Here is a 27,764-nt window from a genome sequence, read left to right as displayed (position 1 = left end):
ATTTAAATTTCCTAACAAATACTAAATATTCAAATAATTTAAAATTTTATAAATAATAAAATTTTATTGTGTAAACAGGTAGTAAGAGAGAGATTAAAGAGCGGATATACATTATGTGTATAAGAGTACAGCATTGGCTGTTTTGTTTCAAACGATCAATTTAAATTTCGAATAGATTGCATACTTTTGGGCATTCAAAGAAAAATAATGTGCTATCAGCTTTGAAATATTATATTTTAAAATAAAAAAAACACACATCGCTCATTTACTTTAACAGTGTCATAACTCAAAAACCTCATTTTTTGAGTTAAATACAAAAAAATGTGCTCAATATCATGGTTAATATTGTATAAAAAATTCTCTGTGATTTGTAGAAAATTGAGCGCGTGAGATGGAAAAGTGCCGTTATTCCACTTGTTGTGACGCGTCAAATTTTTGCTACAGCATCGACACATTTCAGTTTAACATGAGTCGTCGTCGTGTAAAGATTATTAGTTTTTCCGAAAAAACGATATATTTTGTGTTACAGTGATTTATGTGAAAAGGTAGTTATATTTTTCATGTTGCTAATTTTCATGTAAATAGTATTATTTTGCGTTGTGACTATACTGTTGAAAAATTTTAGTTCCTCATAATTTGCGCAACACAATATGTGGCGTTGTTGTTGAAAATAAATCAATTGCGTAACTAGGTATTTTGTTTTGTGACGTTTTTTTTCGTGAAAAAATGGGCTGTGTAGAAATGGCGATTTTGTGTTAATATAAAATATGTCATTATTTGCGAAAATAGTATCGGCTATAATATAAAACACCTTCTCATAACGTAAAATGATACGCTATTGCTGATAATAAAATTACGAATTTCGACTTTTTCTAGCTTACTTGGAAATGTCGTTATCCAAAAATAATTGCGGATCTTCTTCATCATTGTTCTCAGAAGATAGTGACAATTCCATAGTTGATGTGACATACTTCCCAGTTTCTGCTAACGGCAATGATGAAGATAACTGCTTCGAGGAAGATTCTCCAGATCTAGAATTATGTACGCCAATACCTGAACAAAACTCCTTTGATCTACAACCAAGCACATCAACTTCAAAGATAAACAATTCTTCCACCATTCTGGTTAGTCCGGCGATGAAAGGAAAAAAAAAGAGGAAACAGCCAGAAAATTGGAAGAAAAATATTGTAAAAAGAAGAGAAATAGTGGTGAACACTATGAAAGCTTAAAAAAAATTATTCGAAACAAAAGAGAAATTAAACCTCCCTGCGGTGAAAACTGTCGGTATAAATGTTCAAATATATTTAGCGAAGAGCAGAGAAAAGAGATATTTTCCTCATATTGGACTCTTGGCGACATTGAGAAGCAAAGGCAATTTATTTCCAATTGTATGAAACTCGTTGAGCCCAAATACCGCTCTGTGCGCTTGGGTGGAAAGAGAGCTCCTCGACAATACAATAATGCCTTTTTTTTTAAAGAAATTTGATAATTCTTTTCGCGTCTGCAAATTATTTTTTAAAAACACTCTTGATATCAACGATCGACCAATACGAACAGTTATAGAGAAACGAGAAAAACTCGCGAACGAAGTATTGGAGCCGGATCAAAGAGGCAAATACGGAAGGCACAAACAACTTGACAAGAATATGGCAGATGGAATAAGGGCGTTTATTGAAACAATACCGGAAATCGATAGTCATTATACGAGAGCAAGTACATCTAAAACGTTTATTGAAGGAAGCAAAACAATATCAAGCCTTTATAGCGACTATGTAGATATATGCAAAGAAAAAAACAGCCATTTTGCACATATATTTCGTTTTATAGATCATTTACGGAAAACTTTAATATTTCCTTTTTTCCCCCAAAAAAGATCTATGTGAGCAATGCGAAGCCTATACTAATATGGCGGTCGAAGAAAAATCTAACAACGAAGCCGTATATGACAATCACTTGCGTGAAAAAAATTTTTCGCGACAAGCGAAAAGTAAGGACAAGGAAAGTCAAAATACAGTTGTGGCAGTGTATGATTTGCCAGCAGTCATGCAATTACCAAAGGGCGAAGTGTCTGCCTTCTATTATAAATCTAAAGTAAATGTGTTCAATTTCACCATATTTGATATAAAAACAAACAAATGTCAATGTTTTGTTTGGGACTAAGCCAATGGAAAGCGTGGGGTTAATGAATTAGGAACATGTGTTTTTGAGTATATTAAAAGTTTGGCAAAGACTAAAGAAGATGAAATAATATTTTATTCTGATAATTGTGCTGGACAACAGAAAAACAAGTTCATGGTTGCCTTGAACGCCGTTCGCTACTTGCGTATAAAGTCCACCACCCACAAATACCTCATCAAAGGCCATACCCAAAATGAAAGTGACTCAGCACATTCCCTTATTGAGAGAGCAACTAAACGAATGCTTAAAAGTGGGCCAGTATACACCACTGACTCATTAATTACTACAATTCGATCAGCAAAGAAAACAGGCCACCCATTCTTATTGCAAGAAATGTCTTATGGAGATTTCTTTGACATGAATTTCTGAGGAGAAGTTCTGGGAAGCCACTATAATCAAATCCAAGAAGAAACATAGCACACCGATTGATTTACAAAAAGCCTACCACTCCCAAATCGGAATTCCTAATAATAAAAGACAAGATATCAACGAATTAATTAAAAAGAACTTGATTCCACGCTTCTATCAAGAATTTTATAACAATTTGTGATTCAATCATCTATGTATTTCCACTATTTACTAATTATTTCTACTATTTTTAAAAACTGAAAATGAACTTCATATAAAAATATGTTTTGATGCTATGAATTTTTGTATTTTATTTTTTTGTTACGTTAAAAACCCCGATCAAGAAAAAATTGGGAAATCATTAATTTCGGTCGAATTTCTTCTATAATGTATACTACACATGACATATCACTAGTTTGCATAGAAAATCTGCGATCTTAGCTTTTATTTAACCCACAAAAGAAAGCTGAAAACTAAAAATTGTTCTCCTGAAAAAATGCGTTTTTTGAGTTATGACACTATTGAAGTAAATGAGCGACATTTTCTTTCGACCCCAATAAAGAAATCAACAACTAATGATATACCCTCTTAACTTTATAAGAAAATATCCTTGCGTTGTTTATGTATGAAGTCGAAAGTCACAATACAAAAACATTTAATATTAATATTAAGAGTTCAAAGTTTAGCAGATTTTTTTTCCGTCATTTCGAGCATTTCACGGCATTTTAGAAGAAAACATTTTTTAGGGGAGCCTATTTTGTATATAATATTTTACACAGTGCAAAAGCAAATAAAACTAAGCCTACTAACTAATAACATATATTATGACAAAAAAGCACCAGGAAATTGTAACTAAAATGTTGCGAAATTGGTAGGACTGTCGTTAATTACTATGTAGAATACAAGGGCGATCCGGGTTGACAGATTTGTTACCGCAGCTGCTTCAATCGGTACACCTCAGTAGAAAATTGTGATTTTTACAATGGATAAAAATATCGAAAAAAATGTGTCTCAAATTTTGTATTTCTCACCAAAACTCGTGTGAAGAATCGTTGCGAATATTGAAAAAGGCTAACGATGGATCTGTTTTATCAGAATTACAAGCCAACGAGTGGTCCAAACTTTCAAAGACGATCGAGAGATTTTCAAAACATGCCTCGTTCTAGTTCGACCTCTTCAACTGATGAATAAATGAGAAAATCGTCAGATGACAAGAGTGCGCGACATTCCTCACGAGTCCGTTCGAATGATTTTTGTGGATATTTTGGGTATGAAACGCGTTTTTGCTCGACTCGTCCCGATAAAGGAAAAAGAGCACCGTAAACAGGTCACTTTAGACATGCTTGATCGGGCGAGTTTATGAGTTCGACATGCAAACAAGTCAACAATCATCGGAATGAAACCCGTTTTCAGTCAATCGAAGAGATAAAACAAAATGCGCCAATTCCAATATTGAGAGCTGAAACATTCCCATGTGCCCCGAACACAAAGTTCGTAATATTTTTGTGGATCAGTTAGTTTTTATAGGTTTAATCGAAATTTAGTCGATTGCATTGAATATGTTTATCATAAAAAAAGTATTCAACTAATGTTGAAGTCCCATCCAAGAAGATTATTGTAAATATCGAAACATAACATCCATTTGCTTTATGTATGTATATTAGTAAGATCTTTTCACAGTACTATTTTAACAATGTCATCCAATCGCACCAAGGCTTTTAGGAGGCGCAATGTGAATTTAAGTAAGAATCGGGAAAGATATTGTAAGTATGGCGCGACTGGCAAGCTCAACTAGTCGTCTGACTTACAAACAACTAGAAAGTTCTACGAGATATTAACTGTCAAATTTTTAAAATTGAAGGCTTGAAAGGAAACCAAAATTTAATTCTAAAAACCATAGAGAGTTTGGAATAAAATTGAACGAATATTGATATTTTGAGTATAAATATGGAAAGAGTCGAGCTAAGAGGGATGTTTTCCTTTCAACACTTGTAAGCCGTTCCATTGCTTCTCTTTTTGAAAGTATCCTCATAACCTTAAATTAGAAGGAAATTCAAAAAAATTGGTTGTAACAAGTCTAGCCACTTTTGCCAAAAAAAAGTACGACCAAAACTTTCGGGGTAACGTAAAACCTTTAAATTAATGTGGTTGAATTGCTTTGACAACGTTCATACCGGAACTAAGTGATTCCGAGTGCTTTTAGGTTTTACATATACGAGTCCACCGGGTATCTTTCGGCCTCCTGCAGCATATGTCTGAAATCAATGCCACCAGTTAAGCCTGCCATCCGTGCGTCACCATTCATCACCACTCCACCATTATTGGCAGCACTGCTATTTCGATTCTTTAAATGGCCATTCATGAGCGATACATGATGGCTTATTGTTGGCACTGCACCCGGAACGTTATTCTCTAAGTCTTGTAGTATAGCGTCCGTTTGATCATGATCAACATGATTCGTCATCACAGCGGCGTCAGCCATGTTGTTCATTCCTAAGGGACCTGTTTGTTCAATACTTTGTATGTGCTGACGTATGATTTTTTCAAATTCGCGCTGCACCGATGGGCTATCCGTATCGCCATCGACCTAAATAAATATGGTAACGTCAGATTTTGTGCTGAAACATTTCTTTCTTTCATGAGACTGTTTCTGTACTTACGATTTGTAGACGACTACTATTGTCCATAGTTTTTAGCATTGGTAAGGTTTGCTCGCGGAAGAGCTCCAAACGTCGCCTGAACGAGGACACGGTATCGTCAACCCGCCCACGCCCCAGTTGTAATTTAGAGCAGTCCAGCAGCACGATTGGCGGTCGTTGTTTGTACTAGAGGAAGAAAATAAATAAAACCATTTTTACTCATTGAGCATACTGTAATTAATGACAATTATAAAATTAAGAAACTCCTGAGTGGATCCTTTGTAAGCTGTCTCTCAACCTTAGTGACAATCGCAAAGCCCACCTTATTCTCAAAATGTTTGACTTGTTGTAAGTTTCGCGGAAAACCGTCGATCAATATGCCTTTACGATCCATCAATTGTCTTATATTCGTGTCGAGAATGTTGTTGATCGCTTTCTCTGGCACCATTTCGCCAGCGGATAGTGCCTCCTTGACGGTGTAGCTTTCCGTGTTGGCACGTGGCGCCGAGTCGGTAATAGCACGCAACAGACGTCCCAAGCTGCGAATAGGTTTAAACTTTAAAAGATCACATTCACCATATAACAAACAACACACTCTCGTACTAACCTTATGTGTCCCCAGCCAGGGTTCAACCCTACGGCCTTCATACAGAGTGTCGCCTTGTTACTACCCGGCCCACCGATGACCCAAATAACTGGCGGTATGCTATCCACATTGAGGTCCATACTTGTCGCGGCGTTTTGTTGGTTCATCACCTCAGGCTGTGTGGTGATGACTTCGGCTTCTGTCATCCGTGCCGTCGCAGCAGCTGCGTTGACACTTGAAGCAATATGCGCGCCCACGGCATTTGTTATGCTCGGATTGCCCACATGGTTGTTGTAGTGATTTCTATTCATGTTGTTGTAGTTGTTGGCAGCAAAGACAGTTGTGTTGACGTTGGCATTAGAAATGTCTGCAATATTCGCGGCTTGACTAGGTGCGGTGTCTACGCTAACTATACTGCCGGGTATATCATGTATCCCTCTGCCCATACCTGTGACTCCGTTCAGCATGGCCTCTTGGTTCTCAAGCGTGCTCAACACATCGAGTATGGCGGCCCGAAAGTCTTTGTACACTTCGGCGGGTGCACGCTCGCCATTTACCTGGAAAATGATAGAAGAAATTCATTAATTCTTATTTTCAAAGCACATTTTGATCGAAGGGAATTTAGACTATTTTAAAAATTGATTTTTGTTGTCATTATTAAGAATTACTTACTGCTGTTAGCATATCACTTTGGTCGAAGTAATCTGCTACGGGCATCACATTTTTGAAGAAATTCTCTAATTCCATTTTGGCTAAGGAGAGTACGACATGACCTAATTTCGCGCCATAATCAATTTGCTTCTGCAGAACCGACTGACGCCAGGATATCAAGATCACTCCATTCACGACTTGAATCTGCAATAAATTATAAATTTCGTACTACTTGTGTTTGACCTGCCAGTAGGTGTGTGGTTGTGTGCGAGTATAGGAAAAGTAAAGTGTATAGCTTAAGTCAGACATACAAGTATACTGATCAGATGTAAAAATGCATATAGCGGGTGGATGAAAAAATGAGAAAGTCAATTTAAAAGTACTTTAAGTGGCTTGCAGTTTTGAACTCATTTCCGATTTGTCTGGTTTAATGAAATTGATGACCCTTTGAATTTTTTGATCAAGCTAATTAACGATATTTGAACTTTCCACCAAGTTTGAAGAGGAGGGTATTCATTACGATAGCAGAACAGCGAAAACGCCCTTAAACCCATTAAGTAAGCGCTCGAAACCTTGGCCAATTACCAAATTCATGGAACTAAATGAAAAAGAGATCAGAATTGGTGAAACTGTTGCAAGGTTTATGAGTTTGCCATCTCCTTAAAGTTCCGTTGTTCTTTTATTGTCTAATATTGTATGTTTAGCGATCTGGTGACTTTAGACAGTCGCCAATATATGGACTTAGTGGCGTAGCTACAACTTCGGGCGCCCGGGGCCAAGGATGTTCTGCCGCCCCCTTTATCTACCTACCTACAAGTTTCATGAGGTGGTTCGAACAAAAGTGAATTTTTACAAAATATCTTCGATATTAAGTATATAAAATTTAGGAACTAGAAGTCAAAGCCGAAAATAAGTGCGAACAGTGGGGTGTTACTATTATCAAAAGAATTCGGAAGAAGCGAAATATGTCTGGGGAAATATCTGAAGATGCTGATTTGAATTCAGAAGAAGAAATGCGTCGCTGTATGAGCGAAATTCTGGATAAGTTATCAATGGAAATATCCACCCGTTTCACAAATTTGGAAAAGCGTAATGACCGCTTTGGTTTTCTTTGTGATTTTGAACAAATTATAGAACTATCCAGAGACTCATACAATGACAAACTCGTCGAAATTAAAGAAAAATGCCAGCAACTTGCTGAATCCTATCCAGATGACTTGGATAACGAAGATTTATACAGTGACATCCAAGACGTCCTACTTTTATTAAAAAGAGCAAAGAAAAACGAAGAACAAATTGGATTTTCGCCAGAAAAAGTTTTATTATACATTTCTTCAATGACTGGAAGCATACAAGACGTTAGCGACAGCTTTAAGAACACTACTCAGTATACCTGTATCAGTTGCATCTTGTAAAAGATCTTTTAGCAAACTTAAATTGATCAAATCTTACTTGAGATCGACCATGAGTCAGAGTAGACTGTCCAATCTTGCGATTCTCTCAATAGAATGTTAAACTGCTTCAACTTTAAATTACATTGATATGATATGTGATTTTGCAGCGATCAAAGCTAGGAAAGTGCATCTTTAAGTTCTATCACTATTTTTCAGAAAGATATGTATGTATAAGCCAAAAGATATAAGACAAATTCAAAGACTGAAGAGTATTCGAGTAAAAATTAATATTTGTCATTGTTATTCAGATTATTACATTGTGAGTGTATAACTTTTTGTCTTTTATAATCAATTTTGTAAAAAAATTTGTTGAAGTATTTTTCTGAATATTAAAAAACAAAGAAGATCGTTTAGCCGCCCCCAAGACGTTGCGCCCGGGGCGACGGCCCCGTGAATGTTTTATGTACATATGTAAGTATGTATGTATATGATATGTTCTAATTTCTTCAAAGGCATAGTTAGTTCAATTATGGTAAGTTTGTGAGATGATGGATCACTTGCAGGTGTTTGCTTAGAAAAAGATTAGTAAATATAGACTGTTGTTTAATAATGCCGAATCAAAAGCGCATGCAAATCAATATCACATCACTCACCTTTTCCGAATATTCGACCACGTCGCGCATTGAGCGAGGAAATCCTGAAATTAGGTACGCTTTGGCAGCTGGAGCCATTTTCATTTCCAGCATGAGCACCTCTGTGACGGTTTTCGAGGATAGTTGCGAGAAGTCTTGCATATCTGCAAACATGTATGGACGAAAATAAATATATATATCTGTGAATACAATATATTCTGAGGTAGTACAGATGTTGTTCGCTTACCGTTCCCCATTGCGTATTGTTGCAACAAATCCATCATGTTTATGTGCGTCACACCGCGGCGCTCCTGCATAAATGTGTCACAATGCGTGACTTTGCCACTACCTGGGCCGCCTAAAACAAATATCACTGGCACTTTGGGCGGATCGAATTTTATTTTTCCAGCATTTTGCATGTCTATGGCGACCATGTTTCCCGTACCGATCCGTCCATTGGCACTGTTTTGATTCCGTATATGACTCCAATCGTTGCCTTGTTCGCCGGTATCTTGTGCCGCGCTGGCATCTAAAAACGAAGAGCATATTTAAATTTACAATTGAGATTGATTGGTTGAAAAAATATCAAAGTAAATAGGTTAGGAATAAATTAGTTCAATTTTAACTTGAACTAAACCGAGAAACTATACAATGATATTGCTAAAAATAACTGCACACTTCTGTAAAGCGAAGTACAAAAACGTTATTTGCCTCCGTAAGCTCAACAGTTATTTCTCCTCAAAACTCCGCGTACACGCACTTCGACCGCATTTCTTACTACACTTCTGATTTATCGTAGCGGAAGCATAAAATTAGCTAATCGGTGCGCTGAAACCGTTTGGCTGCGCTTTTTGGTCGCCCCGCAAGCGACCGGAAGCACGCAAAATGTCGTTAGTCACACCCTAGTTTTAAGAGCTCACACGTGTACACACATTAAAATTCCTTCGTGCTCATGTGGCATGTTGCATGCGGTTTCAAAGTAACTTTATAATAAAACATCATTGGCTTCCTTGGCTTCCTTGGCGAAGCGTGTTGGCGTGACTTGTGCCATTTTAATCGTGATTAGTACATCGCTGTATGCAAATATACTTGCCGCCATGCTTTAAGCGTTCTTTGAGTAGCTGCAATTTGGTCTGGCTGTTTCACAATCCTGTGTAACAGGTAATGCAAATTAGAAACCTACTGTTGCTTTGGGTTGAGGGAAATGACCTGAGGAACTCAATTAGCTAAGTGGAAAATTTTGATCCGCCAATCGCAAGTACGTCTGTATATACATATGTACATACATATGTTTTTAAGTGTATTTGTCTACTATTTGTCGATTTATTTGTTAAATTACAATTAAGTATCGATATTTTGCTCTGAAATAGATTTGTGAAAAGTGGCCGTTAGGTGTTGTTGCAGAAAACGCGAAATAATGGATGCGTGGGACTTGTAGAACTACTTGTTCTGTCAAGTCTCCAACTAGATAACATAAAAGAAGGAAATAATATAAAATATGTACATTAATAGAAAAATATAATAAACAGGATATTTAAATTATAACCTCTTTCTCTGTCATTGCTCTTGTTCATTATGTCTGTACTCCTTCCTTCGTTTTCCTGTTTTGAATTGACATCGAATAGTCCTGTAGAGAATTGTCTCAAATAAAAATCCAAACTGTTGGAAACCTTTCTTCGAATACTCACTAAGTAATGCCAGAATATTCAGAAAATAGTCTCTAATTGAATCCCAAACCGTTAGATTTTATTTACTAGTTCTACTTTTATTTACACCTACATATGTATCTACTGTACGAGAAATTGTAGTCGTTAAGTAATTTTTTCCTTGCTTTGAATACTTTTTCCTTGAACTTATCATGTTGCAAAGTTCTAGTAATACATATATTAATTATGGAAATATTAAGTTGTCAAATATCTCCCTTCCGCATTTTTGTCTTTTGAATTTTGCGGCTATGTATAAAGTGCTACAGAGCTTTACTTTGTCTTACATCTTTGAAAGGCCTTGACATAACCTACAAAACGATGCTATGCATGATTAGTTTGGATATTGCGTTCAACAGTCAAAGACGTGTAAACATGGAGTTCACTAACGCCGAAATTCGCGCTATTTTAAAGTTTTCCTTTATTAAAGGCAAATCCGCTAGAGAAACGTTCCGTGAAATTAATGTTGTTTTGGGGGATGGTACTCTATCACTTCGAACTGCGGAGGATTGGTTTCGACGATTCAGAGCGGGTGAAAACCACACCATGGATAAGCCAGACGGGGGAAGACCTGTGACGACGAATACCGATCAAATCAGGGAAAATATCGAGTTAGACTGGCATGTGGCATCTCGTGACATCGCCCAGCAGATGGGAGTTAGTCACCAAACCATTTTAAACCATCTGCAGAAGCCTGGATACAGAAAAAACCTTGATGTTTGGGTGCCGCATGATTTGACGCAAAAAACCTTCTGGACCGAATCAATCCCTGCGATATGCTGCTGAAACGGAACGAACTCGACCCACTTTTGAAGCGGTTAGTGATTGGCGACGAAAAATGGATCACATACGATAATATCAAGCGAAAACGGTCGTGTTCGAAGGCCGGTGAATCGTCCCAAACAGTGGCCAAGCCGGGATTGACGGCCAAGAAGGTTATGCTGTGTGTTTGGTGGGATTGGAAGAAAAACATCCACTATGAACTGCTCCCATATGGTCAGACGCTTAATTCTACCATCTACTGCGAACAACTGGACCGCTTGAAGCAGACGATCGACCAGAAGCGTCCAGAATTGGCCAACAGGAAGGGTGTAGTGTTCAACCAGGACAACGCCAGTCCACACACTTCGTTGATGACTCGTCAGAAGTTACGGTAGCTCGAATAGGAGTTTTTATTACATCCACCATATAGCACGGACATAGCGCTAAGTGATTACCACCTGTTCCTGTCCATGGCGAACGCCCTTGTTGGTGTAAAGTTGAATGCAAAAGAGGCTTGTGAAAAATGGCTATCCGAGTTCCTCGCATATAAGGAGGGGGGCTTCTACTGATTTTACTTTTTCCTTATATGCATTTAACATGGGATTTTTGCTCTTTTGCTTGAAAATGTTTATCTGAAAAAACGTTAACCTACGAATTTGAAACGAGGATATTCTAATACAAAATTCAGTACTCCATAGAGAAGTTATAAGATGGGGGTTTTCATAAAAAAATCCTTTAAAGTTATACGCAGTTAAATTTGTACATCACATCATCATAATATGTATGTATGTATATTATACTGATCATTCTTAAAAGTGCCTTAAAAATTTTGTGTTGCTCATACGACATGGTGTACAATATAAAAATTTTATATTTTATTTATAAATAACAATACCCTAATTGTCACCCATATTGTCATAAAACATAGCATTGATTAATTCATTGCAACTAATTATTGTCCTACATATATATACACACAACAAACTTGCATATGTACACAGTCACGTCATTTCAGGGGTCAACAAATATAGAATTTATGAGCGCCGACGACTGACCAAATAGACATGAGTCGCTCGATATTCGAAATGTGGGTGAGACAAGTCTGGGCAGTCGCCATGAGTAGTTCCTGCGACCTACATCAACCCAATATGTTCAACCAAATGCCATGGATTTGTTTATATTATATACAGGCATATATAAATATATATGTATTATACGCATATACTCCATCCAATGCAAAAAAATACTACAATATATAGACACCAACTATACAAATCGCTTTCGCCGCCATTAAGCGTGTTGGACATTCAAAGTCCTTGTATGTTCATGGGTGTTCATTGACCACGAAGCCGAAAGATATTTTCTAAATGAATAATGGCATGGAGGCACGACAATGCGCCACAACGTTCATGCAACTATTAGCAATTGTAAATTTCCATTAAATATTCTCATATGACGTAGACTGAAGTAAATACATCAAAAGAAAGCTGAATTATTTTACGTGTCTTTTTTTAAATAACATTTTTAAGGCAAAAAACTTGAAATTTTTAGTCGCTTGCACTTTTTTATACACGCGTACAAGTAATCGGCTTATATGGTTCACTGCTTTCATCTTTTAAAATGCCAATGAATGCTTGGCGCATTCTCCAAAACAGTCATTTGAAAGTCAGGAAGAGAGAAAATTATAGGAAGGAAGTAAAAGTGAGGAATTTGGTCAGTGAGCGATAACTTTTCTTTGAGCCTCAGTAACTAATGTCAAGTAATGTATGCCCATATAAGAATGCTTTTAATGATAGTTGTGCCGTGAAGATATCTTGTCAATACAGAAGTTTTCCGTTCAAGAACTTTAATTTGATCGATAAGCTTGGGTGACAGATATGTATATCCTACAGTGATCCAATATCAGCGTTTGCGACAAATAAGCAACTTGTTAGGGAGAAAATATCTGTACAAAATTTCAGCAAAATATCTTCAAAACTATGGGACTAGTTCGTTTACATATATACAGACGAACAGACGGCATACCTAAATGAACTCAGCGCATCACGCTGATCATTTATATGTATTTATATATTAGGGTGCTTCAAAAAAAATTTTGGAATTTTTTTTTGAACTCTTACCCCCTCAAATGTTAGTGATTGGCAAACAAAAAATCCTCCCTCAAGCCTGGCGCTGCAGCTTAACTCTAAAGGGTCGCTATTTTTCTTTAGGTTCCCATACATTCAACATAGGAATTTTCGTTTTTTCATTCAAACTAAAATTTCACCAACTAATTTTCGTTTCTCAAAAATAACCACACATTTTCAAAAAGTTAACTTTTCAAACTTTACAAATTCCCGCGACAAAATTATTATTCTCAGAAACTTTTTTTATTTTTATTGAAAAAATTCCAAATTTCAAATCACTATGTTTAATCGCCTAATTGAGGTAATCAAATTCAAATTTCAAATTCAAAATTTTTTTTTGAAGTATCCTTTTATATATATATACATATTTAACAAGGTCTTTGACATTTTTTGCTGGCTGTTACAAAATTCGTGCCGACCCAAATATAAGGGGTATCTAAGGAGCAGGAGGCTTCTAGATGATATGGTTAGGTGTAGGTGGCAAGAACGTTGGGACAATAGTGCTAACGGCCGAGTGACCTACGAGTATATTCGGGACGTTGGGTTTGTTGAGGATAACTCCGACTTCAGATTTTGTCTGAGTCTGGGTTTTCTACTCACGGGGCATGGGCCTCTGAACGATTAGATATTAGTGGTATGATCTAAACTAGTCGGAATACCGAACTGTTGGGGTCGTTTGCGAGTGAGTTGTTTCGACGCGAAGACATTTAGCTGGGAATTTAGGGTGGCCACCAGTCCAGAGCTGTATGTAAGCTCAACTGGTAATAGATTCAGCTACGAGTTCTGACCGCAGACTTAATTCTGGTACCACGGAGTTGCATTGCAACCGGGTGCCGGACCCAAAGCACGGCAGAGGTATTGGATTGGCCTCGAATCCTGCCATGGTGGTTAGTGTGTCCATTCCACACTGCCAATTGGTACTGAAAATGCATGGCCAGGGCTGTGATGAACGCATTTAATTGACCCGCTGTGCTTTTGAGCGCCGTGGGGTGAGGCTATCGTCATCAGGTACCCACGTTAAACACACCGGGCGTTGACCTAAATTTAAAAAAGGTTTTAAAGGTGCAAATAAAGAATCATGCTTAAAAAATCTTAAAAAAGGGCAAAATTTCAGAAATTCAACTTTCTTCGTACATCATCATCATGGTTATTTTGCAAAAGGGAACTTAGTACTGTTCTTATTTCAATTTCTACAGCTTTTGGGAACTACATAGATCTCGAAAATAAAATATGTTTGTAATGAGAATAAATAATAATAAATAAATGGCAACCCTACTTAAAAGATTGGTTTACGACAAACTTTTATGAAATAGTTAGGCTACTTAAAAAATGGTATATCTGTTAGCTTTTTAAATCCCTTCTGACTTAAAATCGTCAAATAATTGGCAACCCTATTGAAAATCATCACCCTAAATGTGCTTAGTTTGATACCAATTTCGTATTTAACCGCATATTACTAAATCTCAGAAATTTTATTGCTTTTGGAATATAAACTGCTGGCAACTCCATTCAAAATTTACAAACTATAAGCATATTATCCCTCTTAAAGTGAATTTTTTTACGTTATACGTTTTTTGAACTCACATTAAATTCAAACCTTCGTCAACTACGTTGCAACCCCTATCCATTTGAAAGATTAAAAATTATAATAATTTGATTTGCCAATAGTCCTCAAAATACTTAGCTTCCAGGCAGCTTCCTTGAAACCTTTTGGATTGTGGTGCTTTTTTTGCTGAGAACCTGATGGAATTTTATTAATATATACAATTTGTTACCGTCGCTTGATTTTACTAACGTCAGTCTCTTCTTCTGGTACTGTTCAAACTAACCTTACCTAGTACCTTATCGTACTAATTCAGTTTTCTTCACTTTAGTTTTGCTCAACAGCAACTCAGTTGGCCTTTTAAATTCGACCATTTGTTACCACGTGTTCTATATTGCCTGACCTAGAATATTAAATGATTATTATTATTGTGCCTACATATACACATATACATCAAACTTTTCGGTCACACGTGGTCATATAAAATTCTCGAAGAAAATTACTGAGATTGCTGATTTTGAATGTGATACATACTTTCCATATTCTTGTTGCGGAAATGTCAATAATTTAGTTTAGCTACACCACATATTATTAAGTTGATGAATGACCGCTTTCAGCAGCAATCAAAAAGTCTATTTGCATATGTACGTGCATATATTTGAATATACTACAAGATCTGTCGCAAAAGAAACAGGACTGTTAAAAAAACAACAAAAAATTAATATTTTTCAAAAGTTATATTTTTTATTCAAAGTAGTTTCCTTGTTCTTCGATACAGCGTTTAGCCCGGTCAATTAGCATTTCAAATGAGTGTTTAAGGACATTTTTCGGAATGCTCTTGAGAATATCGGTCGTCGCCTTTTGGATAGCTGAAATGTCCTGAAACCAGTGTCCTCTCATGGGCAAATGAAAATTTCCAAATAGGTAAAAATCACAGGGTGCCAGATCAGGTGAGTGGGGTGAGTGATTAATGGTTAATATGGAGTTTTTTGTCAAAAAATCAGTGCAAGCGTCGACGATGACACGGCACATTATCGAGCAACAGGCGTTAGGACCCTGCCTCACGGTATTGTGGTCGAGCACGACGAATGCGTGACAAAAGGCGCTTCATAACACCAAGGTAAAACACAACATTAATCCCTTGGGCAGGTGGGACGAACTCTCGGTGTACAATACCCTCGGAATCGTAAAAACAAATCAGCATTGTCTTTATTTTTGACTTCTGAAGACGACCGACTTCTGATCGTCACAGAGGTCCTCACGACCTTCTTGGAATCGCTTAAACCATTCATGCACATTACTACGGGATAGGCACTGATCACCATAAACTTTTTTCATCATTTGAAATGTTTCAGTAAAGGTTTTCCCAAGTTTAAAACAAAATTTAATATTTGCTCTTTGCATTTTACGACCGATGACCAAAAGCTGCTGTCACTTTTTGATCGATAACATCGATTGTAGTTATCCAATTGTCTTAAAATTTTTACGAAATGTCAACAAGAGATCAAACTTTTTATTTCATTTACCCACCAATAGGTGGCGCCACTAGAAACAGTTATATTTAAAAAGTTCTGTTTCTTTTGCGACAGACCTTGTATATACTTCTGCTCAAATCAAACCCTGTTTTGGTACCAATAGATGCGAAAGCATTATTCCTATGTTAATAAAAATATAATTCTACGCACTTTATAACATTCTCATATCCTCGCAATTATTGTCTTAAACTACTGTTGTTGTTTTCGGATTTGCAACAGTGCTTACAGGGTTCGTTCGGAAAGTAAAAGGACTGAGTCGATTTCAAAAAAAATTATTGAACCAATTGTTACAACTCTTTAAAAACTTTCAAAATAAGCCCCTTCTCCGTCGATGCAGCGCTGCCAGTGCGATTTCCAAGCATTGAAGGCGTAACGGAAAGCGTTCTCCGGAATAGCGGTGAGAGCCGAGGTGCATGTTGCTTGGATCCTTTTTCATCCGCCTTTTCAGGCAAATTCATGGTGGACGATGCCTTTGATGTCAAAAAAGACAATGAGCAACGTTTTCCCTTTGGATTTGCTCGTTCATCAGCGACCTCTTTCCGGCCCTCCAAAAAGGCCTGTTGTACCGAAACACACCTCTTCTTGCTAAAACAAGGTAAGCCGCCTTGATCATATCTCTCGTATTAAACGTCTCTGTCGCAGATTTACCGAGTTTCACACAGAATTTAATCGGCTTTCACCACTCACAGAAACTCGTCGGGCGAAAATGTTTGTCCTGACTCACCAGATGCTCGGAGACAACTGACCAGCCGCTCGTTCCTAGCTATGAACGCCCTCTAACGAATCCAGTCGGTGCGCGCACGCTCCGAAGTACAGTCGCGGCGGAAGAAAATCGGTCCTATTACTTTTCGTACAAACGATGTACTCAGAGACAAATTATCCGATCACTATCAAAATTATTCTGCATGTTTTGTGTATATGTATATTAGTTCTCCATACGACCTACCAGTTTTTTGATCGAAATCGACTGGCTTTTGTTATCTTATAAGACAGCGAACAAACTACAAGCATTTAAGAATTCATTTATTCTTGTTCACGATCTCCAAGAAGAGTCAATGCTTTCTCAAAACAAATACAAAACTAAAGCTAATATATGTTTAAGTTTAAAAATACTTAAACTTTACATGATTTTTTAAATAATATATTCTCTCGAGTGTTCATAACTGTATCAATTTCTAATTATTCAATTCTGAAATTATGTGCAATTATAGCACGAGTAATAACGGCCTTGCAAACAAGAGCTTCATGAATAACATACTTAGTTATTGTGGTGACAACAGTAGTAAAGTGGCCACGTGAAAAATATGTCAATTAATTGGTCCCATAGGGAAAATCAATATAATTTCTTTTGTACTGCAGAGCAGAAGTATGTGTTTGTGTTTAAATAAATTCGATATCAGTGAGTTCATATGTACTTATATACACACATATACATTTTCCTTTGTACAACTGTTTGGCAATTTATGTATTTTATATGTAAGTGTCCCTAATGGTGGATTTTCCTAATAATGGATTTTCTGAGAATTTTGCTTTTTTGCCCAAATAAGTACATTTTGACTTTCTAATACAAGTATTTTGGCTTGGTCTTCGGTTTTGAACTTGTACAGAATCACTTTATCGTGCCTCTCCTGGTATTGAGGTTATTAGCAACCCAAGTACCTTGTTTCCGAATCATTCCCAGTACATGTAGTCGCTTTCAAATGGCTTGGCGGGTGGTTTCCAATCCTGAAGCAATTTCTTCATGCGTTTGACACGGATTCTCATGTTGTCAAATCCACAACATAATGAATCATATTAATGTGTCTCAGCCCGAAAATTTTTCATCAATAATTGTTTTTGATTGTTGCTTTTTTATAATGAGTATATAAAAATGTCACGTGAAAATCTTATTCACATTTTGAAGTTATTAGCATTTGGTCTAAACTTGTCGATTATCCAAAGCTATAATGTTATAAACTTAGTTCCTTGACAAATCGAATTAAGCAGAAAAATCCATGATCCATGAGGAATTAAACATAGTTTTTTCATTTCCTAATAGAGAAGAATGGACCAATGGTTCTGTGATGGACAGTTCCAAAGACGAAATCTACATATCCAACGACGGATCAAAGCGTGAAATGGAAACACAAGCGGGCTTCTTCTATAGTAATTTACACACAGAAGGTAACTTTAAACTAAATACATAAAATGCAGCTCTAGGTGCCCTGGACCATTTAGCTCATATAAGGGTTATTTGAATCAATGGTTGTTTTGATGGTGGTCAAACCAAAGTGCTACTACTTTTATGCAAGAGAGAACTTCTAACATTGTGGGAGTTATCGCAGGGCACCTACCGGCAAGATCCCACCTTCCTAAAATCGGAAAAAGGATGCGGCGGAATGCAGAGTAGCCACAGAGGATCGCATTAACTTTGCGAATGCCCAGCCTTCAGCTTTTTGAAACTGGATATACATATTCCATGGCTACGCTCCAACTTAAGAGACATTGGGCAGTTGGATAGAAACAAATTAGATACTTTACCAAATCCACTGAGTTGATCGATACGGCTTAATTGGTTACGACTGTGTTCCACAAAGAGGTTAGTTTTATTAGCAAATAATTTTGAAATCATTATTCCTCACTTATTTCTTGCATTAACTTCTAGACGTTAAATACTTGTTTATTCTACGTATTATTCGATCTAAGTGCTATTCATAAATATTTTGTAAAGTTGTTCAGTTAAATAATTAAATATAAATGCATATACGAGAAACGGTATGCCTAAACGAGATCGGGGACTTTTGTTACCTGGATGTGGCTTATCATAAACGGACTTGCGATCACGTTGAAACTCGGTTAACCAATTTTTGACGGTTGCCATCGAAGCAAAAGGGCTCAAAATCAAAAATCAAATATCCACTCGATACTTCTAAAATCCGCGAACACGTCTGCTTCCACACGTGGTCAACACAGAACTACGATTCCGATTCGGCTGCTTCGATTTTGACAGCAGCTGTCTTCTTCTTTCTTGGACATACAAGGTGCGCATCGCGAAGATCAAAGCTGGCGTTTGTTGCACGATAATGCGCCGTCTCATCGATCGACGCTTATGACCGATTATTTGACCAAAAATCACATTTTAACCATTAACCACTCCTCGTATTCACCTGATAACCAACAAGCTTTATATACCTGAAGGTAGTTCCCTGGCTTTAATGCAAGTTGCAAGAGTGTGAAATGTTCGGTTATAGCCAAACTTAGCGCTTCCTTACTTGTTCTTGTTTTGGATTTGTTTTACCAAAACCTTTTGGACCTTCCCACAGTTGGAGTTCCGTATAATTTTTCTCCTTAACAGCACAATTGTCAATATGGGGCATTCAAATATGAATAAATAGTTAAATATTTGCATATTAGCATACAAAATGACATACAAACACACACACACACAAGTTTAAGCGCATTCATGTTAGAGAGCAGTTAACACATAATTACCATGGCACGCATGCTCGACTATGTTGTGCAAATATACAAATATCTATAAAATATGAAAGTTAAATATGGGTTTATAGTAATTTACAGTGTCCGTTCAACCGCACTCACTGGCATTGGCAGTGACATTGCGCTATTGAAGTTAGTTAGGTCAATATTGAATGCTTTTATGTATCGCGAATTGAAAATTTAAATAATAAAATAAAATGCAGGAATGGAAACATTGTCGCAGTCTGAATATTTAATAAACAATCGTCGTTAATAGATAGTAAGAATAGTAGACCTGCCATAATCATGCAGTACTTTCCCTCCCCCTACTACAACTGGGTTGGTCAGTCGACTGATGACTGTGTCCCTGCGAAGAGAGGGATGCACCAGTTAAACGGTTTTGTTGTATGCCAGTCTATGTGGTTTACAATGACTCTATCGTTCTGGAACTTATGAACTTGTGTCGTCACAAACACATCTACATACCTGTTGACAATTGCAAATGCCGCTCATACGCCCACGCTTATAGCAATTATTCTATTTCGTTCTAGATAATATTTCCACGGATTACGCCTTTAATACAATTTCCATAGGTTGGTAACATTTAAGATTTTTTTATATTTTGTATGTTGTATGTTCAAAAATATATGCAAAAGCGCTAAGAAAAGCATTATCTTGATATCTGCCAGCCAGACGTAAAAACTTTTCAAATTGATATATCGAAATATATACATATACATATGTATGTACATAGATGAATCAATACCAGTTCACATTTAGCATACAGAAAAAGCCTTCAGCACCATGGAGGCGACTATTCACAACAGAACAACAGAACTCAAAATTTGGCCGTCGACTAACAGGAAAGATTTTGACGTTAACGGATACGTACATAAGCAAACATATCTTAAACGAATCTTTCTTATATCCCGAATTATATCAAGAAAGTGTTCAAACATTGGTGCAAAATTTTAAGCCACAAATACATTATATACATATGTATATTTTACGAGTATTTTGTATACAGTTGAGGTAACATAACGATTAATTAAACATTAGCTACTGTTGCCAGCAAAAAACAGTAAGACTTTGTTCATAAATTGAAAATTCTTAATTTATTCTTCAAAATCTATGTCATCCCACTCAAAGTAATCTCATTTGGCCCCAAAACACTTCTGTCAATGTTTTTTCCAATCCTCGAAACAGTTGCTAAATGCATTTTCCGGAATAGCCTTCCATGCACGTAGCGATTCATGTTTAATGCTTCAATTGACTCAAAACGGTTTCCTCGGAGCGCTCGTTTCAGTTTGCTGAATAGCCAGATGCCACTCGGAGATAAATCAGGCGAATACGACCTACTGTGACGTATTTTTATACCCTGAACAGGGTATATTAAGTTTGTCACGAAGTTTGTAACACCCAGAAGGAAGCGTCGGAGACCCTATAAAGTATATATATAAATGATCAGTATGTTGAGCTGAGTCGATTTAGCCATGCCCGTCTGTCTGCCCGTCTGTCTGTCCGTCCGTCTGCCTGTATATATACGAACTAGTCCCTCAGTTTTTAAGATATCCTTTTGAAATTTTGCCTACGTCATTTTCTCTTCAAAAAGCTGCTCATTTGTCGGAACGGCCGATATCGGACCACTATAACATATAGCTGACATATAAACTGAACGATCGGAATCAAGTTCTTGTATGGAAAACTTTTGCATTTGACAAGATATATTTACGAAATTTGGTATAAATTATTTTCTAAGGCACAAATGTAATCTGTGAAGGGTATATTAGCTTCGGTGCAGCCGAAGTTAACGCTTTTTCTTGTTTTTAGTTTGTTTTATTGTTATGCTCCTTTGTAACAAACTCATTTTAACATGTACTGCGTTCTTCGATACTTATTAAGTATATGGTCCGTAGGAAATTTAGCAAACCGCTGGCATATGGTTGATTCGTCTGACGCAGATCCTTCATAATACAATGAGCTTACTTTTTGGCAACAGCAGCATTTTGTACACAACAAAATTGTGTTTAATTTTAACCGGACATGCCAAATATTACGTTACTCAAAAACTACATATAAAGTACATATGTATCTCATGAACCGATAGTTGTAAAATGGACCATGTGTCAGTGGAAGATTAATCTCCGCATTTAATTCTTCATCACACAGTATAGATCGGAATACATACTATAATTATGGTAACTTAAGTGCACGCGCAATATTAGCTGCCAAAAATACCGATGTTGTTGACTTAAATTGGAAGATTCAAAGTCAAATTCCGGGAGGCTTGCGCTCATACAAATCGATCGATCGTCTTGAAAATGCAGACGGCGCCGTGAATTATCCAGTGGAATTTCTAAATTCTTTGGAGAAATTTGGTATGTCGCAGCTTGCGTTGCATTTGAGATGACAATCAACAGGACACAAGAATAGTCGCAAAGTGTGTGGCATAAATTTGGAAATGCTATGCGTTCTCACGAGTTGTAAAACCATCATTTCTGTACACCGGAACAGAAACCAAAAAATGTTGTTTATCAAGCTGCGTTACATTGAAAAAAAAAAAAAAATGAAATGATAAATTTAGCTTCCTTTTCATTTCAAAACACATAATTTCACGCAGGACAACGGCTGCGGGGTGAGCTAGTATAATACTATATATTCACTTATTTTTTTATAAATGTGAAACAAATCTGTGTATTCTTCTATCTTTTGAAAGCTTCTGCAATAGTCATTGTATGGTGCTCCCAGTCTGCTGGGCTGTCTGCCAATTAGATAGTGACTTGTTATATTACATATACATACGTATGTATATCTGCAAGTAGCCAGAGGTCTTTAAATGTCCTCTTTTTCTCAGTCTAATTATTGGAGGTTGTCTGGTCTGGCTGGTAAATCTGCTTCACAGTTATCCCACAGGACATCATTACGTATCGGAACCCATGAAATAGGATATTACAAGTAGATCCACTAAGAGATCAAGACATTATTTCACTATCTTTATGAAACCCTAAGAGACTGAACAAAAAAGCTTTCTTTAATTGCTGTGATCTCCGCTTCAAGGACAACGCAGTGATCTGGTAGACCGAAGGCGATTCGGTATCTCATTTTGTTTAAAAGACACCACTTCCTTCTCTTTTATTTACATATGCTTATCCCCGTGTCCCTGTCCACCTCACCCCATTCCCGCTCTTCTTAGGGAATTCCTTCAGTGTAAGGGCTAACTTTGCTGCCAGTTACTTACAGAATACGTCTGGGGGTACTAGATGTAAAAATAAATATGTTAGCGTCAGAAAACGTTCCTCGAATAATTTTGTGGACTGCTGCCGATTTCAGAAGCTTTAGCTTGAACAGAAGTATTTTTAAATATCTAAGACTAACAGAAGTTAAAGTACCTATTTACTAATAAACAATGCAAAAAAATCAGTAATGGTAAAACTAGAACGTAATTAGTACGATTAATCCCAAAAAAACTGTTAGATGCTTACGTGGATTAATTAACTTCCCGATAATTCACTAATTCTACAATGAAAACTTAACTCACCTGTGTCTAAACAAATACCCATTATCCATTCGGTAGCCAGTATAGCGGAATCGGCGCTATTTTCGCTGGTTGTTAGTTGCCTTTAGGTGGGCGAACGGAGGTTAAAACGAACAGAAGAAAATTTATTGTCACTGGTGCACTATTATAAATGTCGATTTCTTTGCGCCGCCACAATTTAGTAGCGTCAAATTATTATGGACTTAATTTACGCCTAATTATACAGGTTACAATGCGAAATGATTTCACTTTCACCGCAAATAATAATCTCATAATTCATTACAATGCAAGTTTTATGAGCAAAAGATTTGTGTACGCTCGGTCGGCTATTAACTTGGCCCATGATGAGCTGAAGAAATTACCGTTATTTAGGTATTAGTTAGGTAAGTAGTTAAAATTCTTTAGGATTCGTAAAAAACACAGGCATTCCATATATGCATTTTTTGCACTTTCATTCCAATCACTTAAACACACATATTCTGGTGAAATATTATTTTCAAAAATCCAGCTCTCGCATTTGTACTTTGAAGTTAGATAAGTGTGTATGTATATGCTTTGTTTTTCTTTTTCTATTCACCTATTTATTTTGAATCACTTTTGATCAGATTAAACTTATCACGCAATGCGTAGACCGCTTGTGGCACGTTATACATGTTGCACGGTCGAAATCGAACTGAATTTTCACAATGACAAATGGCGGAGTTTTAACTTTCCGGTCATCGTGTGACTCGAACAGTTAGCCCTTCCACGAGCTCTACCAACTGACAAGTAATACACACATACTCGTACAATTATTCGTGGAAATCGTGGAAGTTGTTAGACATACAAATACGATGTATTTCTAGCCCTAATACATACAGTGGGCCATTGGAATGTGTTAGGGGCAGTTCAGAATTTAAACTTTTAGATCTCAGTAACATCAAACAAACTAAGTGATTTTGGCTTTGAAAACAGTGACTGTAAAATTCAAAATCAACATGTTTACCTGGTAGATCCTATTAGAAAATATGTTCGACAGAGAGGTAAACTATCGAAGTTCTATTCTTGATCTACTATTTGGAGGAAGCGAACGCCTGATTGACAAAATCACAAATTTAAATGATAAACTAACACCGTGTGCTACGGATCTAACTTGCAGCGACTTTTTTCCGTTCATAGATCTTATGAGATTGCTCGCTTAAAAGAAAGCACTGACTGAGAGCTATTCTAAAGCAAAAAAATAATGTACTACAACAAATGTATCGAATTAAGAAAATTCAAGTTCAAATGTTTCAAATGATTCAAGAAAGTAGAAATAAACACGTGATTCGAGAACAACTAAACCATTTGCTCTTCTGCCCAATAAGCGGTTAATTTGTCGAAACGATAATTGGCTTAGAAACAAATCAATCAAAATCAAGTTCTTGTATGAAATACTTTTTTATTTGACACGATTTCTCTAGGCATAAATTGTTGTCCCATAAAAAATTTTTCAGTTCGGACCCAGCATATAGCTGGAATACAAACTGTGCGATTAAAATGAAGTTCTTATATGGAAAATTTACTTTTTATTACTGTCGAAGCCAATGCTAAAATCTATAAAGATAATCTCTGAACATATTTTTCAGATCGAACCAATACAGCATTAAGCACATACAAACTGATCGATAAGAATCTGGATAAAGATCTTCATGGAAAACTTTTTCTCTTAGTTTCTTAAACTTATGTTTACAAAAATTGTAAAATTGGTCAGAAATAATTCCAAATTAAAAATTTAAATATAATATAATAATTTTTTAACTTATGGGCGAAAAGTTCATTTATTTCACTTCATGTCCATAGTGTAACTTTGTGAACTAGAAATGTGAAAGAAATGCTTCCAGTTGTTGAATATTTAATAAACTTCTGTATATTATTGTATTGTGCAAATTAGCTCTCTATTTCCCCAAAACTCTCCGGTTGGAAATAAATTCAAAACATACGCTTAATATTCCAGTAAGTTACTAGAAATATTGATGCATATGAATATAGGTAATTATAATGAGAACTAGTGCTCAACGTCATCTCTCTGCACATGCACTCTAGCATACTTGTGTCCTGTTACTCTACACTGTTCACTAGGCGCTCCTGATAGTACAACGTTTTTTTTCTCAAATTTTCTATTTACAAACACACACATACATCTACCATACACCTGCTTTATTTAATATTCTTATCCAATGTAATTCTCATATTTGTAGCGGGCGGTGTTTTCACTAACAAATAACAAAAACTAACGGCCTAAGTTGGTGCGGTTTTTGTTAGGATTTTTGCAGTTGTGTGTTCACACAAAGGCGCAGGTGTTTTGATTTCATTGCTATTTCGCTTGTAACGATATTTTTTTGACGGATAGAAAAAAAATAATTACAACAATTACTTTGTATAGTATATGATTATTTTTTCATTCATAGTTTTTCAGTTAGGTGAATTCTCTTTCTGCTATTATGTACGTTTTTATAGGGCACGTAGTTTTATAGGTGATTTTTTCGTCATCACGATTTAAACGCCTATATTACCTTCAACGCTGCTCGCATCCCTCGGGGGTGGGCTTGCATGTGTTTCGGTTGATAGGCAGATAGTACTTCATCCTTTAATTTTATTGCTAGCGCTGGCAAGATGTGTTTTTGAAAAACTAATTAAATTATGCACAATGCAAGTTTCCATTCTCACGCAACATTTCAATAATTCAAATTTTATTAATATACTTTACTGACATTGGGTTTTAGTAAATTAAAAAATATAGCGCCGTTGGAGCTACATATTTCAGATTTGTTTTGGGGTGCCTGCAAAGTGAACGCTGAAAGCCAAACCGCGATTCGAGATCAAAGTTGATTTTTTTAGGTATCGCAGATTAAGTGCGAGATTAAGCGTTGACTTTCGCGCGTACTTTGTGTTAATACGTTTTTATTAGCTTCACTTGTATTGTTTATTTGCTTGCTTTAGTTTTGCAATTAAAAATCTATGCGCTTTTAAACGCATCTTTTTGGTGAGCTGCTTAAACTTCGCCTTCTTACAGGGTCGCTCAAATATTGCACGTAAGAAGTGGCATGGAAACTGACTAATGCAAAAGAGGCATTTTCCATCGATAGAATCGCTTAAAGGAAATTACTTGAGAGGGATGTGCCAGTAATGGCAAAATATTGAGTTTCTGTTTATAGACGCAATTTCTATGTTACCTTATGAGATGCTTTGCATGATCGACTCTCGTTTGCGCCAACTGACATTTATGTCTTACTCTTTGGTGATCTAATACAATTACCACCTGTCCGAGGACAACAAGTATTTCAAACACAAGAAAATATGAAACCCGCTACACTTCAGTGGCGACAATGACGCCTGGTTGAACTGCAACAAAGCATGCGCCAACAAGAAGACACGACATTTATAACGGGTTTGTAAATAAGAGCGCTACAAAAGATTTTTTAAATAAAAAAAAAGGGTTTGGGATGCCAATGAAATTTTTTATTCGAGTGAAAGTATATTCGATCCCATTATGTATGGAACTCGATTCTTTTGCATGACCACCACGGCCTCCTTGCAGAAGTTTAGACGCTGAACCCAATTTTGGACGGTTTCAAGCATAAATCGGCTGATAATGCTGCAATTTCACGCTCGATATTCTTACGATTCAATCGTAGCTGGCTTGTTGGTATAGACCATAGACTTGACTTAGCCCCATATTATCCAAGTCCATATCATCATATTCAGGCCACAAATATTCGGTTATCATAGAGCGGTAGCGGTTCCCATTCGAAGTAAAATGCCGGTTTTGATCATCACGGAAGAAGTACGGCCCAATGACGCCGCTGGCCCATAAACCGCACCAAAACTTTTGTATCGCTCTTATTGAAAAACCCGCTCTTGCAGTTGAGGCCACTGTCTCCGAATTTCGGTAGTAAATTTTAATAATTTCGACTCGTTGTTGGATCGTATATCTTCCCATGATGAAATAGCAAATCTTACTGAAGAGAAATGTCAAAAGAGAGGAAAAAATATACCGTGGTTTGCTGTCACTATTGGTATACTTTTATAGCGTAGCTATTGGAAAATCGAGCATCTCACGCTATTTTCACAATAATACACGAATTTTTGGTTCATTATTATTGTTAGCTTATGCTAAGAATTATTTTTCACTTCTTAGTTGAATGCACTTAAAAACAATGTATGGAAATCATCCATAAATACCAAACAACCTGAATTTGAAAACTTTCGCCAATTATATAAAGACTTAAGACGCTATCCTCAAGATTTTTAAAGTATAATATATTATAAATCATCATTTTTTCGTATTTGTCCTCGAATACAGCATTGTAAAAAATTTATAACAAAAACTAAATGCACTGTTTTCGAATACAAGTTATCTGATTTCTTTTCAAAAAAAAAAACACAAATTGTAAAGGAAATTCAAATTTTTTTTTTATTTAGTGTGAAGTACAATCGATCGCAACTGAGTTCTGAAAGGCCCAACACGACTCCTTTTGCAGTAACAACTATGGTGAACCCAATTTTCGAGTACTTTTTCCACAAGATCAAGTCGTATGTCATGAATACCACGTTCAATATTGACTTTTGAAGCTTGAAAAGACTCCAAATAACCCTCCAAAATTTTCTCGAAATAACGCGGTTGTTGCACATGCTATGTGGCACGTAGCCCCGTT

General features: G+C 36.5%; 1 protein-coding gene across 4 annotated transcripts; it reads right to left on the bottom strand.

Moving 5' to 3' along the window:
• On the bottom strand, positions 1–23,747 carry LOC120767844 (adenylate kinase isoenzyme 5). Of its 4 annotated transcripts, none has more exons than XM_040094139.1 (9): positions 18,885–18,972; positions 8,676–8,957; positions 8,450–8,592; positions 6,424–6,606; positions 5,773–6,308; positions 5,488–5,704; positions 5,187–5,351; positions 4,701–5,113; positions 1–1,121 (listed from the first exon to the last, which is right to left on the bottom strand). In XM_040094139.1, exons 1-8 carry the CDS (start codon positions 18,955–18,957, stop codon positions 4,733–4,735), a joined length of 1,980 nt encoding a protein of 659 aa, XP_039950073.1. In that variant the 5' UTR covers positions 18,958–18,972; the 3' UTR covers positions 1–1,121; positions 4,701–4,732. The 4 variants fall into 4 exon arrangements, with proteins under 4 accessions (XP_039950073.1, XP_039950075.1, XP_039950074.1 ...); XM_040094141.1 differs by having other exon boundaries at positions 1–5,113; positions 5,773–6,118; positions 6,200–6,308; XM_040094140.1 differs by lacking the exon at positions 18,885–18,972 and adding an exon at positions 23,092–23,747 and having other exon boundaries at positions 1–5,113.
• Between the last annotated feature and the right edge of the window lie 4,017 nt (positions 23,748–27,764).

Source organism: Bactrocera tryoni, chromosome 2 (assembly GCF_016617805.1).
Source record: "Bactrocera tryoni isolate S06 chromosome 2, CSIRO_BtryS06_freeze2, whole genome shotgun sequence".
NCBI lineage: Eukaryota > Metazoa > Arthropoda > Insecta > Diptera > Tephritidae > Bactrocera > Bactrocera tryoni.
Note: the sequence above shows the minus strand (reverse complement) of the source record. Positions and strands in the feature narration are given on the sequence as shown.